The sequence below is a fragment of the Sarcophilus harrisii genome, chromosome 4, assembly GCF_902635505.1.
Source record: "Sarcophilus harrisii chromosome 4, mSarHar1.11, whole genome shotgun sequence".
NCBI classification, from domain to species: Eukaryota; Metazoa; Chordata; class Mammalia; order Dasyuromorphia; family Dasyuridae; genus Sarcophilus; species Sarcophilus harrisii.
Window position 1 is genome coordinate 432303621 of NC_045429.1, and position 16232 is coordinate 432319852.

Here is a 16232-nt window from a genome sequence, read left to right on the forward strand (position 1 = left end):
CTTCCATGAGAGCAGACAGGCATAAATATTTTAGTTATACAAAGTAGTTGAATTTGAGATTCTGAATATTAAAGTCAGGCCAATCAAACTACATGTAAGGAAAATATGCTGAGAGAGCCCAGAGTTCATTTCTTTGTTAAATAAATCTCTGTCTCTGTGTGTGTGTGTGTGTGTGTGTGTGTGTGTGTGTGTGTGTGTGTATCTACAACTGCCTGTGACATATGGTAGTGCTGCAGAGAGGTTATAGATCCAACACGCGTAAAGAAATGAGGACATCCTGCCCTTGAGAAATTTAGCCAGAACACACACACACATACACACAATAACCTATGGATGCATGAACAACATAACAGGAGAGTGGGAAGAGTTAGTAATGTTTATCATGTTCTTGAGTGCCTAGTAAAATAACTACTTATAAATTGCTGCTGCATTATTTTAGTGATTTATATGAATATAAGTGTTACCAATACAAATATCTTGCCGTATAAATCTGTTTTGTTGAAATAAACCATTACATCATCTCAAAACTCATCTGGGTCCAGGAATCCCTTCTTAGTGAATTCTACCTTTGTCTACTGTTGAGTTTCGTCAGCACTTATAAATATGTAATATATTAATTGTAATATTTCTCAATGTGTACCAGGAAATCATTGTATGTGTGTGCAAGAATATTTATATAGCTTTCCTTTTGCTATCAAGGGTGGGGATGAGGCATTCCCTCAAACTGGAAAATCCATGTATTTTTTACCTTCCCTTTATACCAGAGAAGAAATCTGAGTTATTTTTTTCTTTTGGGGGAATTTTTGCAGAACTTTATTGTAAAATGTGGGTTAAGTATTTGGTTATAGGCTCTGTGATGTCTGCTGGCTCTCATGTGTTGTATGCAGCTTTCACAAATCGCCCTTCTCAAATTCCTTTTTAATTCCTTATGTCAACCCACCATATATAGAAACTACAATGGGGAAAGTCGCTGTGTGGAAGGGATAACTTACTGTCACCTTCTTTAAATTTTGAGCTGAATTATCCTTTTTACTTTCTCCATACCCATACACTTAGCAAAATGTCTGGCAAATGATAAGAGATTAGGAAAGTGCTCATGACTGAATGTTCAAGTAATGTGAAGGTTAAAAATCCTGCTGGTCTCTGGATCACTCCAGTCAAAACCAAGGCCACCTAAGGCCACCCAGGGGCAATCTGGGATATTCTTGTAAACACAGGATTCTTCTCATTTAGGTGATACCGTTAGTCAGTAAGCATTTATTAAACACCAACAACTTACACTATGCACTAGAGATGCAAAGAGATAGAAAAAAAGTAGGAAACTATCCTTATTCTCAAGGAAATTACATTGTATCCAGAAAAAAATCCAGTCCAGTAAACATTTATTAAGTGCCTACTATGTGCTAAGCACTGTGCTAATCACTATGGATGCAATTAATAAAGTCAAAGACAACCCCCTCCCTCAAGGAGTTTAGTCTATTTGGGGGAGGAACAACATGGGGCACTCAACCACAACTTGGAGGTGAAACCCGGCAGGGTAACAGATGCAGAATGGAGGGAGCCAGAAAATTCTCTTTTTGTCTTCTACAGAGAAAGGCATTGGGAAGGGTTTGGTACTCCACCCTCTAGCCCTCTAATCAACAATATGGACATATATAATTAAGTACAAAAAATACATATAAAAATAAATATATGGTAGTTAAATATAAAGTAACTTGGGAGGGCACTAGCAGCTGAGGGAATCAGGAAATGCATTGAAAGTAAGAAAGGTTCTTCTTTAGGTTCTTCTGAATAAAGTTAAAGTTTCCATAAGATGACGTAAAGGAGGGAATGAACACAAAGTCTTATAAAAATGAATGTTGAAAGCTATCTTTACATATATATTTGGGAAAATAAGATACTATTGAGGAAAAAAATGGCCACCAAATAGATAAAATTGAACAAGACAAAACCATAGCAAAATTCATCTACAGAAATGAAAAGTTGAAAAATCTCAAAGGAACTAAGTGATAAGAAAAAGGGCCTATCAATCCCTTACTCAAACTGTGACATAATACAATAGTCATCAAAAACTATTTGATGCTGCTTTTAAAAAATATTTTTAAGGTGATTAGTAGAACAAGTATATTAGAATCAAATATTTTAGAATAATGTTATGAAACTGATGGATTTGGGGTAAACTATTGGGATAAACAAGGCAAAAACTGGTCAGAAAATTGGGAAGGAATCTGGCAGAAATAAGGTTTAAAATTCAAACCAGCATCTCATACCATATACCACAATAAGTTTCAAACTGATATGTAACCTAGGTCATATCATAAATACCTTAGAAGAGTAGAGACACTTCTCACAGTTAGGAATAATGAAAAAGCTCTTGACAAAACTAAAGATTGAATTAATGACAGGAGTTCAATTTTGAACAAGTTGATTTCTGGGTGGCACTAGACTTTCAGATGGAAATGCCCAATAGGAATTGAACTGGATCTTGAGAAGAGTCAAAGTTGGATATAAAGCTGAGTCTTTCATATGAAGATAATAGTTAAAACTGTGGGAGCAGCTTTTCCCAGCCAAAGCTAAGAGAAAAATGAATTGAATGGTGGGAAAAAAAAACTTTGAGGAATATCCACCTCTGGGATTTGGAAAATGAAACCAGCAAAGGAAGAAAAGGAATGGTCAGAAAGATAAAAGGAGAAATAGGGAGAACATGGCATTTTAGAAGACATGTGACAATCCAGTGTTAATAAAGAAGAAGTTATCAATAGTGTCATGCTATAGAGAATTAATAAGAATACAAGAAAAGGCTATGGATTTGGAGAGTTTTTTAAGTACTTGATGACATTAAAAAAAAAAAAAAAAACAGTTAAGTACTTCATAAAACCAGATTACAGAGTTGGTGAAAAGGTGGGAAGAAAGTGGAAGTCCAAAAGAGGCTACTCCTTCCTAAATAACTTGAAAAATTAGAGAAAAGAATGCAAACCAACCAAGTTATAAATACCTTACTTGCTAAAGCTCTGTTGGTATAAATGACCAGTTGTCCATTGCTTCTCCTTTCTCCATCCATCAATACCATTCCATAAAGCAAGGAAGCTGCCCTGGGCAAATAGTACCATCTGGTGGCCAGTGTTTTAAAGAATCATATGATCCAACATCTCTTCTCTACCATCTCCTTTCTTCCCTCTTTAAAGATCTCTCATGAACTTTATTCTCTTTTCCTCCATATTTCCCCACCTTTCAAATTCATAGCACGGTTAATTTTATCTCAGACAATCTTACTTTTATGAATATGTATATCTTATTTTATCTCATTCTTTTTGGTCTTTTTCCAATTCTTGTCCAGTTTAAAAAAATATTTCTTTCTTTCCCTTTTACTCTTGTTTCATCTATGGGCCCCAAAATGATCATAATTATATCTAATAAGAAAAATGTTGCTGGTGATATATCTGTAGCCAGAAAAATAAAAGGAATAAAGTAAATTTTGAAATGAAATTATATACTAAAGAATTTCCCATTGAATCATGAGGTCTTAAAGTTGGAAAGGACTGTAGGAACTGTCTAATTCAAATCTTCACCAAATTATGGATATCAACTACATTATGCCTTCCAAATAATGTTCCAGACTATGCTTGTAGATCTCCAAGAATGGGGAACTCACTAGCTAATTTCTGGACAGTTCAAAATGGTAGGAAGTTTTTCCCTATGTTGCTCAAAGCCTACCTTTTTCGAACGGTTCATTAGGCACAGTTCTTCCCTTAAAAGCCAAAGAAATTTAATCTAATCCCTCTTCCATGGTACAACCGTTCAAATATTTGAAAACTTTTATATCCTCATACCTTCAAGTTTTGCTTTACCTGGGCTAACATCCTTAATTTATGCAACTGATTATTATATAGCATAATTTCAAATCCCCTCACATTCCTGATTGCTCCTCCCTGAACCTGTTCTAGCTTGTCAATATTCTTTCTGTACATTATACCTGGAACTAAACACATTACTCTTGGCCTGGTCCTATTGGTGAGGTTGGGAAAAGGGACCCCAGAATTGGGGTCATAGAACAATGCCACAAGGTGTCTCAAAAGAATTTGCAGGCTTGAATCCTAATCAAGTTTATTTGTAATTGTAATGCTATTACAAGCGGGCTAAGTTCCCAAAGAAATTAGCAAGGGATTCGAGAGAAGAGGATAGATTTATACAAAATTGGATGGAAGCTTCATGTTATCTATTTGCTAATTTTATGGCTTTCTGGTAGGTTTGAGGGGTGGTCTCTTAGGAACTTGGTCATTACTGATCAACAGATTATCTATCTGACAGCCAGTAATGCTTGTAGGACTCTTCTAAAGCCAGAAGAATTTGAAATCATTGACAGATAGAGTATTAGAACAAGGTCAGAGGGCTTAAGGATTACTAATATGTCTTCTCTAAAACCTAAGGGAAAAAATATTATGATATTTTACAATTATTGACAGACAAGAGCACTCTTAGGTCAAAAGGACTTCAGAGTCACTGGTGTCTTCCCTACTAGGACAAGGTGGAACAGATCTCTCACCTCACTCACTTTAGTCTTTGTGTTTCTGTTAAAAGATCACAATAACTTTTCTGGCTGCCACATAATGTTGCTGCTTTATATTAAGCTTGCAGTCCACTAAAAGATCTAGTTCTTTTCACATGAACTGCTAATCAGCTATGTTTGTTCCATTCTATATTTGGGCACTTTACTTTTTGAACCCACATGCAGATCTTTACATTTATTCCTATCAAGTTTCATCTCATTATTCAGCCTATCTTCTGGCCTGTTGAGATCTTTCAGGATCCCTTTCTTCTAGATTTGTGTGATAAAAGAATTTTATAATGATGCCTTCCTGTGCCTTCTTTTAGCATTTTAATGTTAAATAAGTCTAAAAACTGAGTCCTGCAGCACTCCACTAAAGACTTCCTTTCAGGTTGATGTCAACTCATCAATCATTGCCATTACTTCTCAGCTAGTCCTAAACTCTCCAAAGTATACTATAATCCATCTTGTTCACCCAAACACCCAAACAAATAAAATATGCAAAGCTTTGCCAAAGACTTTAGTGAAATCTTTCACTATGGTTGGCTGTGCAATGTCGAAGATATTTCCATGAAAGAAATTATTTGTTCTTTTTTAATTTTCATTTTTATTTTCAGTTCCAAATTCTTTCCTTCTCTCCCACCTTCCCTATCCAGTGAAAAGGCAAGAAATGCAAAAACTTTTATCCATATGAAGTCATGCAAAACATATTTCCACATTAGCTCTGTTGCAAAAAATAAATAAAGCAAAAGAAAAAATGTATGATCCAGTCTGCACTCACAGAGTTCATCATTTCTCCCTCTGGAAATGGATAGTATTTTTCATAATGAATCCTTTGGAGAAATGACTTGAGCTTCTCTTAGTTTTGAATGACTTGTTCTTAATGAGCCATTGGTATCTCGTTATGGTTACTTCTTCCCTTTCAAAGTGCCCCAAAACTGGTAGAGTTTTTATATATTCTAGAATTATTACTGAGTATCAAAGTCAATTACTTTTGTCTTTTTTTTAATGATTGAGACATTTTCCATATCTCTAATTCTATAAACCATTTACCTAATGCTCCATTTCCTTAAACATCACAGATAGTGGCTCAGTAATCACACCCACTTTTTTCAATATGCTTGCAGGTCACTCACAGTTTGGACCAGGTGATTAGAACTCCTAGAAGGTAGCTATTAACCTTTGTTTGCAATTTCCAGATGGCTATTTTTGTTCTGTTCTTACCATTTTGAAGATAATTCACTTTGTTAGAGAAAACAGAAGCAAAACAGGAATTGAGTAGTTCTATCTCCTCAACATTGTCTATTATTATTATTGTCCCCTCTTCCCTGACTATCCAACGTTTCTTGTCCTTGACTTTCTTCTTGCTCCAACTCAGATTCTTAAAAGGTCCTTTTTTTTTCTTTTCTTTTCTTTTTTTTTTTTTTGCTGCCTTTAGAACAGATGGAAAGTCTCCACTCACACTGGGTTTCGGTCCTGAGGCTATTCTTACAAAGTCTTGCAGCTTTTTTTGTTAGATCGCTAGCTTCTAGCTCTTTTATATACAATGGAGTTCAGCACTCACTAAAGCCTTTGAAAGTTCTTAGTTCTCTTCAGTCTCTTAACTTCAATCATCAGAAATTTAGATAAATAATACATTTAATTCATTTTCACCATTTTTCTATTTTCAATTCAACAAACAGAGAGTCAATCAATCAATAACCATTTATTAAATACCTACTCTGTTTCAGAGACTGTACTAAGCACTGGAGGGAGATTCAAAGACCAATATTGTTTTATATCAACATTCATTGCAAATGTAAGCTGTTTCAGGCACTTTAGAGATTATATATAACATATATACAAATTATATGTATATGTGTGTATGTATATATATATATATATATATAGTTTATTTAATCCCTATGTATAGGATTATACTTTACTTAATATATATTATATATATTACTTAATATATATTATATTAAATATACTTAACAAGGTAATTTGCTGTTTTCTTGTGTCTCTTTGTAAGGTTTTCTTGGCAAAAATACTGGAATAGTTCACCATTTCCTTCTTCTGTTCATTTTTATAGTTGAGGAAATAGAGAGAATCAGGATTAGGTGACCTTGCCCTGGGTTGAACATATCTGAAGCAGGATTTGAACTTGGAAGATGTCGTCCTGACTCCAGGCCTGGAGCATCACCAACAAGATAATATTAGTAGCCACATTATATTCAGGCAATATGAGATAGTAGAAATAATAAACTTGGAGTCAAAAACAATTGCTGGAATTCACTTAAGCTTCCTGAGCTTTTGTTTCCTCCTCTCTTAAATAGGGATAATAAATAATATTTGAATTTTTTTCCCCCAATAAAGATCAGATGAAATGACATGTATGAAAAGCTCTGAGGCCCAATATAAATGTGCCTGGAATGTCTTCCCTTCTCCCTTCCTGTCTCCTTCCCTCCCCCTCCTCCAGTGACTCTGCTATTCAAATCCTACCCATCTGTTGGGGCTTAGCTCAAATGCCATTTCTTCCACGAAGGGTTATCTGATTCCCTCCATTTGGAAGCAATCACCGCCTCTTTGGAGCTAATGTAGATAATTCTTCGTCTCCCTTATGTACCCTTATTATATTTCATATCATTTATTTCTAAACTTGACCTCGTGCTCTGCCCTTCCCTGAGCGTTTTGCACATATTCATATGTTGGATGGATCGATTTGGTTCAGTTATTCTTTGGAGCAGTTTTTGGAAGACTCCAGCCTTGCCCCTTGACCAGATTTCTCCATCTGTAATTCTCCCGCATTTAATGATCGTGGAGCCAAAAATCCGAGGCTTCTGAGCTCGGAGTTCCGTTTTATTGGATTTTCATCAAACATTTTAGTGAAATTTTTTTAATGAGCTCAGTTTCTGACATCATATTTATGAAATACCCGCTCTGTTTCAGGCACTGTACTAAGCACTGGAGAGCACAAAGACCAATATTGTTTCACATCAACATTCATTGCAAATGTAAGCTATTTCAGTCACCTTGGAGGCTGCCTAGAACATATGTACAAATTAGGTGTGTATGTGTATATATATCATCAGGTGAGAGCAGATAGCCCAGGCCCTGAACTTAATAGACAATAGCACAGTGTTTCAAACCATTTGAATGCTAGACCCTGCATTTCAACAATTATTAAGCACCTGTATTCAGAGAGCCTTCTAACGTGTTTGGAGAAAGCTGGAGCTCTGGAGAATGTGATCTAGCAATAAAATCTGTCACCTCAGTCTATCCTGGAGGGGTTTGCCATTTTCTTCTCCAGGTAAGGGACTGAGGCAAACAGAGTTAAGAGACTTGTCCAAGTTAAGTGTCTGACTGAAGTCATCTTCAAGCCGACTCTAGGCCCAGCACTCCATCCACTGGACCACCTGGCTACCCCTAATGAGGTTATATGGGCGACCAACTTACATTATATTGTGGCAGTCTGGTGAAGCAGAAATAATACATAAATTCCTAGGTTTACAGAGTCATTCTCTTCTCCTGGAATACCTGTCCCCCACCTCTCCTTGAACACATGTTCACATCGGGTACCCAGTAGAACATCAAGGAGGATTCAAAATATATTCGAAATATAAATAGATATAAACAATAAATTATTAACAGTTCAAGAAATGATATATAGTAGTAAAAGAAATTATATTCATGAATATATGTCTTTTCTTTGTTTCCTTGTAGGTTGTTCTTTTGTTCTCTGCTGTGTACTTTTTTAAAATTCTATTCCTTTTTTGGCCTAGCTGTACCAGATCTAAAATTATATTATAAAGCAGCGGTTACCAAAACCATTTGGTATTGGCTAAGAAATAGACTAGTTGATCAATGGAATAGGTTAGGTTCAAAGGACAAAACAGCCAATAACTTTAATGATCTAGTGTTTGACAAACCCAAAGACCCCAGTTTTTTGGGGGAGGGGAATTTTTATTCCTTTTTTCCTCTTCTTACTCCTTTTTTAAAAGCAGCCAAAACCTCATTTGCTTTGGGGAGCCATCTCTTTATTGTTGCATTCCCTTGCACCCAGTTTTTAACTATTTTTCTCAATGTTCATAGCATGGGATAGTGGAAGGCACTAAATTTGTATTGAGCTGATCGGGGTTCAAAACCCAAATGAAACTGGGTCTCACCTATAAAATGATGAGATGGTTTCATCTTCATGCTGTGATTCTCTATGCTAATGTTGTGCTTTTGCAGGGAGGGAAAGTATGGTTCATTACTTCATGAATTATAAACTCCTTAAAGGCTTTTCTTCCAGATTATCTGGCAGTCTTAATCCAGGGGCCTTAAACGTGTCTGTAATAGAATTGATTTCCTTTGTAATCCTTTGTATTTTATTTTATTCATTTTAAAACATTTTTCTGAGAAAGGGTCCATAGACTTCCAAAAAGGTGATTTACATACACACACACTGGAATTTACATTTTATAGACCCAAGAGAATCCATCATTGACCCACCAAAATGACCAGAAGATGATACTTCAGTGTCTCTGCAGTAGACAAGGAAAGCATAATTGGAGAGGGCTCTGCAAGCCTGTTTTATTTTATAGAAAAGACTAAGTAACTAGAAGAAGAGAACCCTATTTTTCCAGTGAGTAGCAAAGTGTCATAATGAATAGAGCACTGGACTTGGGATCAGGAAGATTCATTTTAATAACAGACATTTACTCCTCTGTGATCCTGAGCAAGTCACTTAACCCTATTTGCCTCAGTTTCCTCATCTGTAAAATGAGTTGGAGAAAGAAATGGCAAACACTCCATTATCTCTCTCAAGAAAACCCTAAATAGAGTCACAGAGAGCCAGTCACAACTGAAATCACCCACAGCAACAAAATTTTTCAGTCATTGCTTACAGACAGGAAGCTCAATAAATTCTTTAAATTGTCCAAAGAAGAATTCACAAATTTCACTATTCTAAACACGTAAGGTCCTCATATGTAAGAATTACTTTCTAAAATCTGACATAAATCTCCTGATTTACATTAGAATCTGCTGTGATTTAAGTTCATCTTTCTGAAAATGAGGCCATGTTTACCATCACAAATAACAAATCTTTGTGCATTCTGTAAAATTTATTAGAATCTTTTTTTTTGTTTAGACTAAATAAGTCACATTCTATTAGCTTTTCATGAATACGACTTCCCAGTGTTTTAATTATTCTCATTTTTCTCAGTCCTCCAGGGATTCTCCATAGATTATTGCTAATAGTGAACCCCACAACTGAACCTAGTTTTTGAAAGCCTTTGACTATTGTTATTTGTGATACCTCATAGTTCATGATAATAAATTCTGAGTGATAATCTTCAAAAATGAAGAAGAGAATAGTAGTAAATTTACTGAGAGAACTTTTGTTGTTATCTGGCTTCTGCATATGAATCTTCACCTTGTTTATTGTACATATTCATATTTACAATGGAGGGGATTGAAGTATGTGGTTGGGAAGATATAAGCAGAAGATGTATATTTTAATGGAATAATTTCAGCATAGAACAACAAAAGGTCCTCTTCTAGAAAAGATTGCTGGGTTGCTTCTAATTACATATAGACAGAAGAACCACCAAATCTAAGTATGTTGATCATGTGTTTGAAAGCGAGCCTTGTAATATTTTTTAACTCTCTTTGCAGTTGACTGGGTTGAGCGTCTCCAATGGAAAGGACCAGCTTGTAGTTTTCCATACAAAAGACAACAAAGACCTCATTGTCTGCCTTTTCAGCAAACAGCCAACCAATGAGAATCGAATTGGGGAACTTGTTGGGGTTCTGGCAAATCATTTCAAGAGGTGAGTTTCAACTTCATTCTCAAATTCAAGCTGCGGAAGCTGAAATTGTTCATTGCAGTTGTTGGCGAATTTACGTTATGCCGTTTTAATTTTGTCCAATCATTTTCTTCCCTAAAGAGAGACTATTTAATGTAGGTAAGTTCTATCTAGAATATTTTGGTCAAAGCTTGGTTTGGTTTTGACATTAGGAATCGTTCCCAGATCTTCCCTCCACCAGCATAACTAATAATAAAACATCACACTTAAGGTAAAATCTCTTTCCTCTTAATCCACATATAATGAAATCTCGCAGAAAGCAAAAATACTTGAGAATTCTTTTATTAAAATCTAATCAAGCCATCTCTTCTCTTATAATCAATTATAATCTCTTATAATCTAGGTACAAAAGAATTAGGGAATACTGTCTCTGCTGTTAGAAACTACAAATTTAAAACAACTTATGAATTTTGTTTTGTTTTAAGTGAAAAGAATGTAATGTACTATAACTTTAATATCTAAATGATGAGGTAGGGAATGGCAATCAGATTAAGGCAAGGTCAGCAAATTGTCTTGGGTGGAATGGAGTAGCTTTGGTAAAGAGTTACATGAAATAAGGCGCCCTTTTGGCAAAGAGCCTGAGGAATTTGGTTGTGGTAGAAAAAGCCATAAATAATCACTGCACAGTCACTGCTGGAGGTATATGTGAAGTCTGTATTTAAGGAAGATTGTTCTGACATTAAAAAGGAGAGAAAAAAGTGACAGTTCTTATAGTCATCCAAGTGAGAGGTGAAAAAGGACCTGAGTGGGGTAGTGATTGTGAAAAAAGGTGGGAGGGAATGAATCTGACAAAAAGGCTGTGGAGGAAAAATTATGCAAGGGATCCTGAAGTAGGAACTTAATAACAACTTTGTTTAGGAAATATATACCATAAGGTTGCAGCGAGGTGGCGATGCAGTGAATAGAGTGCCTAGTCTGGAGCAAGGAAGAATTATCTCCATGAGTTCAAATCCAGCCTCCAACACTTGCTAGCTGGGTGACCTTGGGCAAGTCACTTAAGCATGTTTCCCTGATGATGGCTATGGAAAGATAAAGGCCATCATCAGGGAAACATGCTTATGTGACTTGCCCAAGGAAAGAAGATCCTATATTTTAAACGTGTTTTAAACATGCCTAAGGATAATATGAAGTAGGGCCTAGGTCTGTGATGTAGTGATTTAGAAATTTCAGTGATGTAGAAAGCTCCAGGATTATATTGATGGCAATCTCTTCTTGGAACTCCCGTTCACATCCTGCAGAATGCCACGGTCCTGAAGGACGGAATGGAGACTGCCAATAATAGACTAGACAATGTCCAAGGGGCTGCTAGCTCAAAGTTCTGAATAACTGACCCCATCTTCATTGTAGCTGACAACATTCTCCATTCCTCGGGCTGCTTGGGAAATTTAAATGTCAACTATAAATTTGTGACTTTGATTTATTCACAGTAGCCTTGCATTTTAGGGTCTGAGAGGGTAAAAAAAAAAAAAAAAAAAAAAGGACAGGAGTAAAAAAATGAGAGATCTGGAGGGGAAAAGAAGGAAAACCTAATGTAGACAACAGATCCTACATTACATAAGATTGTTATATAATGTAGCCTAAAAAAATCCTACAGTTGTTAGGATGAATGGAGCAGTGCAAAAGAATCTCCGCGTTGCTAGGGAAGAAGCCCAAGAGGAATTTCATTTTATAGCCATGGAATGAACCCACTTTCTTTTTAATTGCAACAGATATCAAATATTGATTTCTTACATCTATTCATTAATTTCTTGTGTACATGTGGGAACAGAGGCAAAATTCAAAGCCTAGCTAGGAAGTAAATTGCTTGGTCTTAGGGACACACCCAAGATCAGTAAGTCTTCATTTTGGTTGTCACGAACCTCCCCCACTCTGGCGGTGTGAACCATTTCTCAGAAGAATGGTTTTAAAAGCATAAAATAAAATACAAAGGATATCAATTATATTGTAATATAGTTGTCAATGTATTTTTTTATAAATTCACACATCCCAGATTAGGGACCACTAATTAGAATAGTTGAATAATAGATGAAAAATCACTATCAGAACATCTTTAAAATATTATTTATAGGCCAAAATTTTTTTAAGGTCATTTATTCTTATGCAACTGATCCACAAGTTGGGATTTAGTAACAATTTTTTAGGGAGATTCATGCCATGATAAATGTGGAAATATGTATAGAAGAATTGCACTTGTTTAACATATAGGGGAGGAAAGTGGGGAAAAGGAAAGGAGAAAAAATTGAAACACAAGGTTTTGCAAGGGTGAGTGATAAAAACTATCTTTGCATATATTTTGAAATTAAAAAGCTATTATTAAAAAAAAAAATTAAGAGAGATATATGCCACAAGATGGCAGTACAGTGGATAGAGTACCTAACCTGGAGTCAAAAAGACTCATCTTCTTGAGTTCAGATCTAGCCTGACACACTTGTGTACTAGCTATGTGATCCTGCGCAAATCAGTTATCTGTTTGCTTCAGTTTCCCCATCTGCAAAATGAGCTGGAGAAGGAAATGGGAAACACTTCAGCATCTTTGCCAAAGACATCCCAAATGGGGTCTTGAAGAATTGGTCACAAAGAGTTAAACACAACTAAAATAACTGAATGGTAACAACATACCATAATCACAAAAACCTTTCAAACCTAAATCTTACTAACATTAAAAAAAAAAATCTAGTACAGCAAATATATTGTTAAGTATCATCTTTGAATCTAAAGGATTAGATTTATGGATTCCATTCATTTATGTAAAAGGGTTAAGAATCTTCATTCGTTCCCATTGTACTATGTAATTATACTTATCTGTCATCAAATATTATTCTTGAGACATGTTAATCCTCAAATCTATCCCTATTCTTTTGTCAGTCATTATTATCTTTTAAAAATTAAATAAACCTCTCCAGGTGAGGATTTTAAAAGATGTTTTTGTTTTTAAAAAAAAAAAAAAAAACAGTTGAGAATTCAAAACTTCAGCATGAAATCACAATTCTTAACCCATCATACCATTTTTCCTCCCAGTATGTACTTTGGAAGGGGTTTTCTTCAGTTGTCAGATTCTGTCTGTGCTTCCAACTGAACTTTTTTGGTCTAGGGAAACGTCATATTAAAACTCAATCTTCAAGGAAGCCAATTAAGTAGAGAATTACTGTGGAATAATGGATAGAGAACTAATCTTTGAGTCAGGAGTATCTGGGTTGAAGCATACTAGCTTGGACAGCTAAAGTGGCACAATGGATAGACTTGAATCAAGAAGACCTGAGTCCAAAACTGGCCTCAGATACTTTCTAACTGGGCAAATCATTTAACCTGTGTTTGCCTCAGTTTACTCAACTGTAAAGTGGAGATAATAATAGCACCCTACCTCTCAGGATTGTTGTCAAGATCAAATGTGATAATATTTGTAAAGTCCATAGCACAGGACACTATATATAAATGTTTTTATGATTACATATAAATATCATAATTATTAATAATAAAATCATAGCTATAATATTATTATTCCTAAGCAAGTCATTTAGCCTCTCAATCCCCATACCAAGTTGCTAAGAGTGTGAGCTACAGAGTGATCCCCAAGGATAGAAGTTTCCTGCACCACTGAAATCTCAGGTACAGTCTCAAAAAGAAGGGGAGGAGGAAAATTAGACAAATAGCCAATTTCTTCTTTTTGCTAAACATTTCCTGAATCATTAAGAATATTATGTGACTATTTTATGATGTCCTCATTAACTTGCATTTTTCGATAAAAAGTTTATTCAGATGTCATTTGTTTGGAGCCAGGTACTGCCTAATTCAGCTTTGTTCATTTTCCTATATAAATGTTTATAGATGAAAGTCAGTTGAGTCACTGTATGAGATGTAACTTTAAAATCAAGTGCCTTTTAATTTGTGTGTCATTTTTGTGCGATCAGATGTATTTTAAGCCAGACAATCATAAGATCATAGAGTCAGAGCTGGGAAGGACCTTAGAAAACATCAAATCTAACTACCTCATTTTATCTTTGAGAAAACGGAAACAGAGTTTAAGTGACTTGCCTAAGGTCACAAAACTAGGAAGTACCTGAGGTAGGATTTAAATTCAGGTTTTCCTAGCTCCAAACCCAGAGCTCTCTTTACTAATACCTTCTAGCTATATCAGCACTTAACTGGTTAACTGGCAAAGAATAGGTTATAAGTATAAGGGAGTTATTGAGAAAAAGTGAGTAGATCATTGAAAATACTACTTCTCCCCTAGCCAGGATAAGTTTGAAAACAAGGAAAGGTTACTTATTGTACCCAAGAGTCCTTAAGGAAAATACCCCCAGGATCCAGAATAGTAGCTCCTTGTGATGAGCTTTAAGCTTTGGCAAAGCTGCTCCTTTGCTGAGTCCTGGGAAGGCAGTATAAGAGTGAGGACCAAGAGTTAGCTCTGAGAGCTAAGAATTTTCAAACACGTCCAAAGGAGTCAGTGTTTCCTTTCAAGTTGGCGCAAATGATGCAAAGAGATCCACCATTTTTATTTTACAAAGTTCAAACAAGAAGCCCCAAGTTTGCCAAGTCCAACCTTTGTCAAATAGCTTTAAAATCACAGGTATACAAGGCTCTCTGTTTCCAGGACTAATGAAGGTGTTCTCTCTGGGAAGGAAACTTAGATCCCACTGATTCCCTTGGAAGTGTTTGAAAATTTTTAAATTCATAAATTTGGAAGTAGCCCTCATTGTATAGAATAGAAATTAGGTAGTTTTCATTATGTTTTAGAAGAAAGATGTCAAGATGAAAAATGTTTTAGATTAAGTATACAATATATAACCCAATTTGTTTATTTATTTGCTTATTTCAGAAATAGAAATACTGGGCTCCAGTTACATTTGTGTACCTGCAAGTTTCTCCATTAAGGGAGAGAGGACCTCCAAGTTAATTTCTGTATGAGACCTGTTGAAGCCCGTAGGTCTCCCATTTCATTCTATTGATCTATATCTGGCCATCGAACCCAGATAACTCTGGAGGGGAAGGTGAGGCAGGTGACCTATACAGCCCTCCCCGACTTAAATCTAATTTACTTGCATGTCATGGTATCACTTCCCTGATGTCCTGTTCCTCTTTGAGAATGAAGGACAAACAAATGATATTTGCCTATGAACTTTCATGGGGCTTTCACTTGGTTCTATAAGACGGATTCTTTCATTTGTCTTCTTTTAACTAATAGAAAATTGAAGACCAAAGGAACAAGATTACTCCTATAGACACAGAAATCATTCTATAGGAGGGCTGACAGGAGCACACTATTTCCCTCCCTCTAGAGAAGTGCTCTATCTTCCCCATCACCTTCCCAATGAGAAGGTTATGGTTCATTGGCCAAGGATGACATGAGGTGCAGAGTCAAAATAATTTGACGAGATAGACCAAGGGTCACAACCTCAAGGAAATAAGTATGTGCAGTCTTAAGGACAAATTAGGAGTGGAAATAAGCAATTCTTAGCAGAGTTATAGAAGAAAGAAATGAGGATGAAAAGGGGGTGTGGTGTTTATTTAAAAAAAAAAAAAAGTAACTGCCCACCCTTCCTGCCCCTCTCCCCTAAGAATGATAATGCTTGGAAACTGCTGTTTCTAGCATACTTTATCTCCCATTGACAGGCCCCAGTACTGTGGTGCTTCAAATAGTAAATTCCCTGGGAATTAATCTCTTTTATGCAAAATCAGCTGTGTTGAGAGGGGAGAAAAGAGGGAGGGAGGGAGACAGGAAGAGAGATAAAGGAGAGAAGATAAAAGTGGGGGAAAGAAAGAAGGAGAAGGAGGGAGGGAGGGAAGAAAGAAAAAAAGAAGGAAGGAAGGAGGGAGGGAGGGAAAAGAAGAGAAGGAAAGAAGAAAGAAAGAAA

The 16232-nt window shown here is 35.8% G+C and overlaps 1 protein-coding gene across 1 annotated transcript in view; it reads left to right on the forward strand.

Annotated features, from left to right (window-relative positions):
- MYO1D (myosin ID) overlaps window positions 1-16232 on the forward strand; it is a 376233-nt gene that overhangs the window by 257510 nt on the left and 102491 nt on the right. Inside the window, exon 21 of the mRNA XM_031967606.1 lies at window positions 10190-10344. Within this exon, the coding sequence (XP_031823466.1) occupies window positions 10190-10344 (155 nt within the window). The remainder of the gene's footprint in view (window positions 1-10189; window positions 10345-16232) is intronic.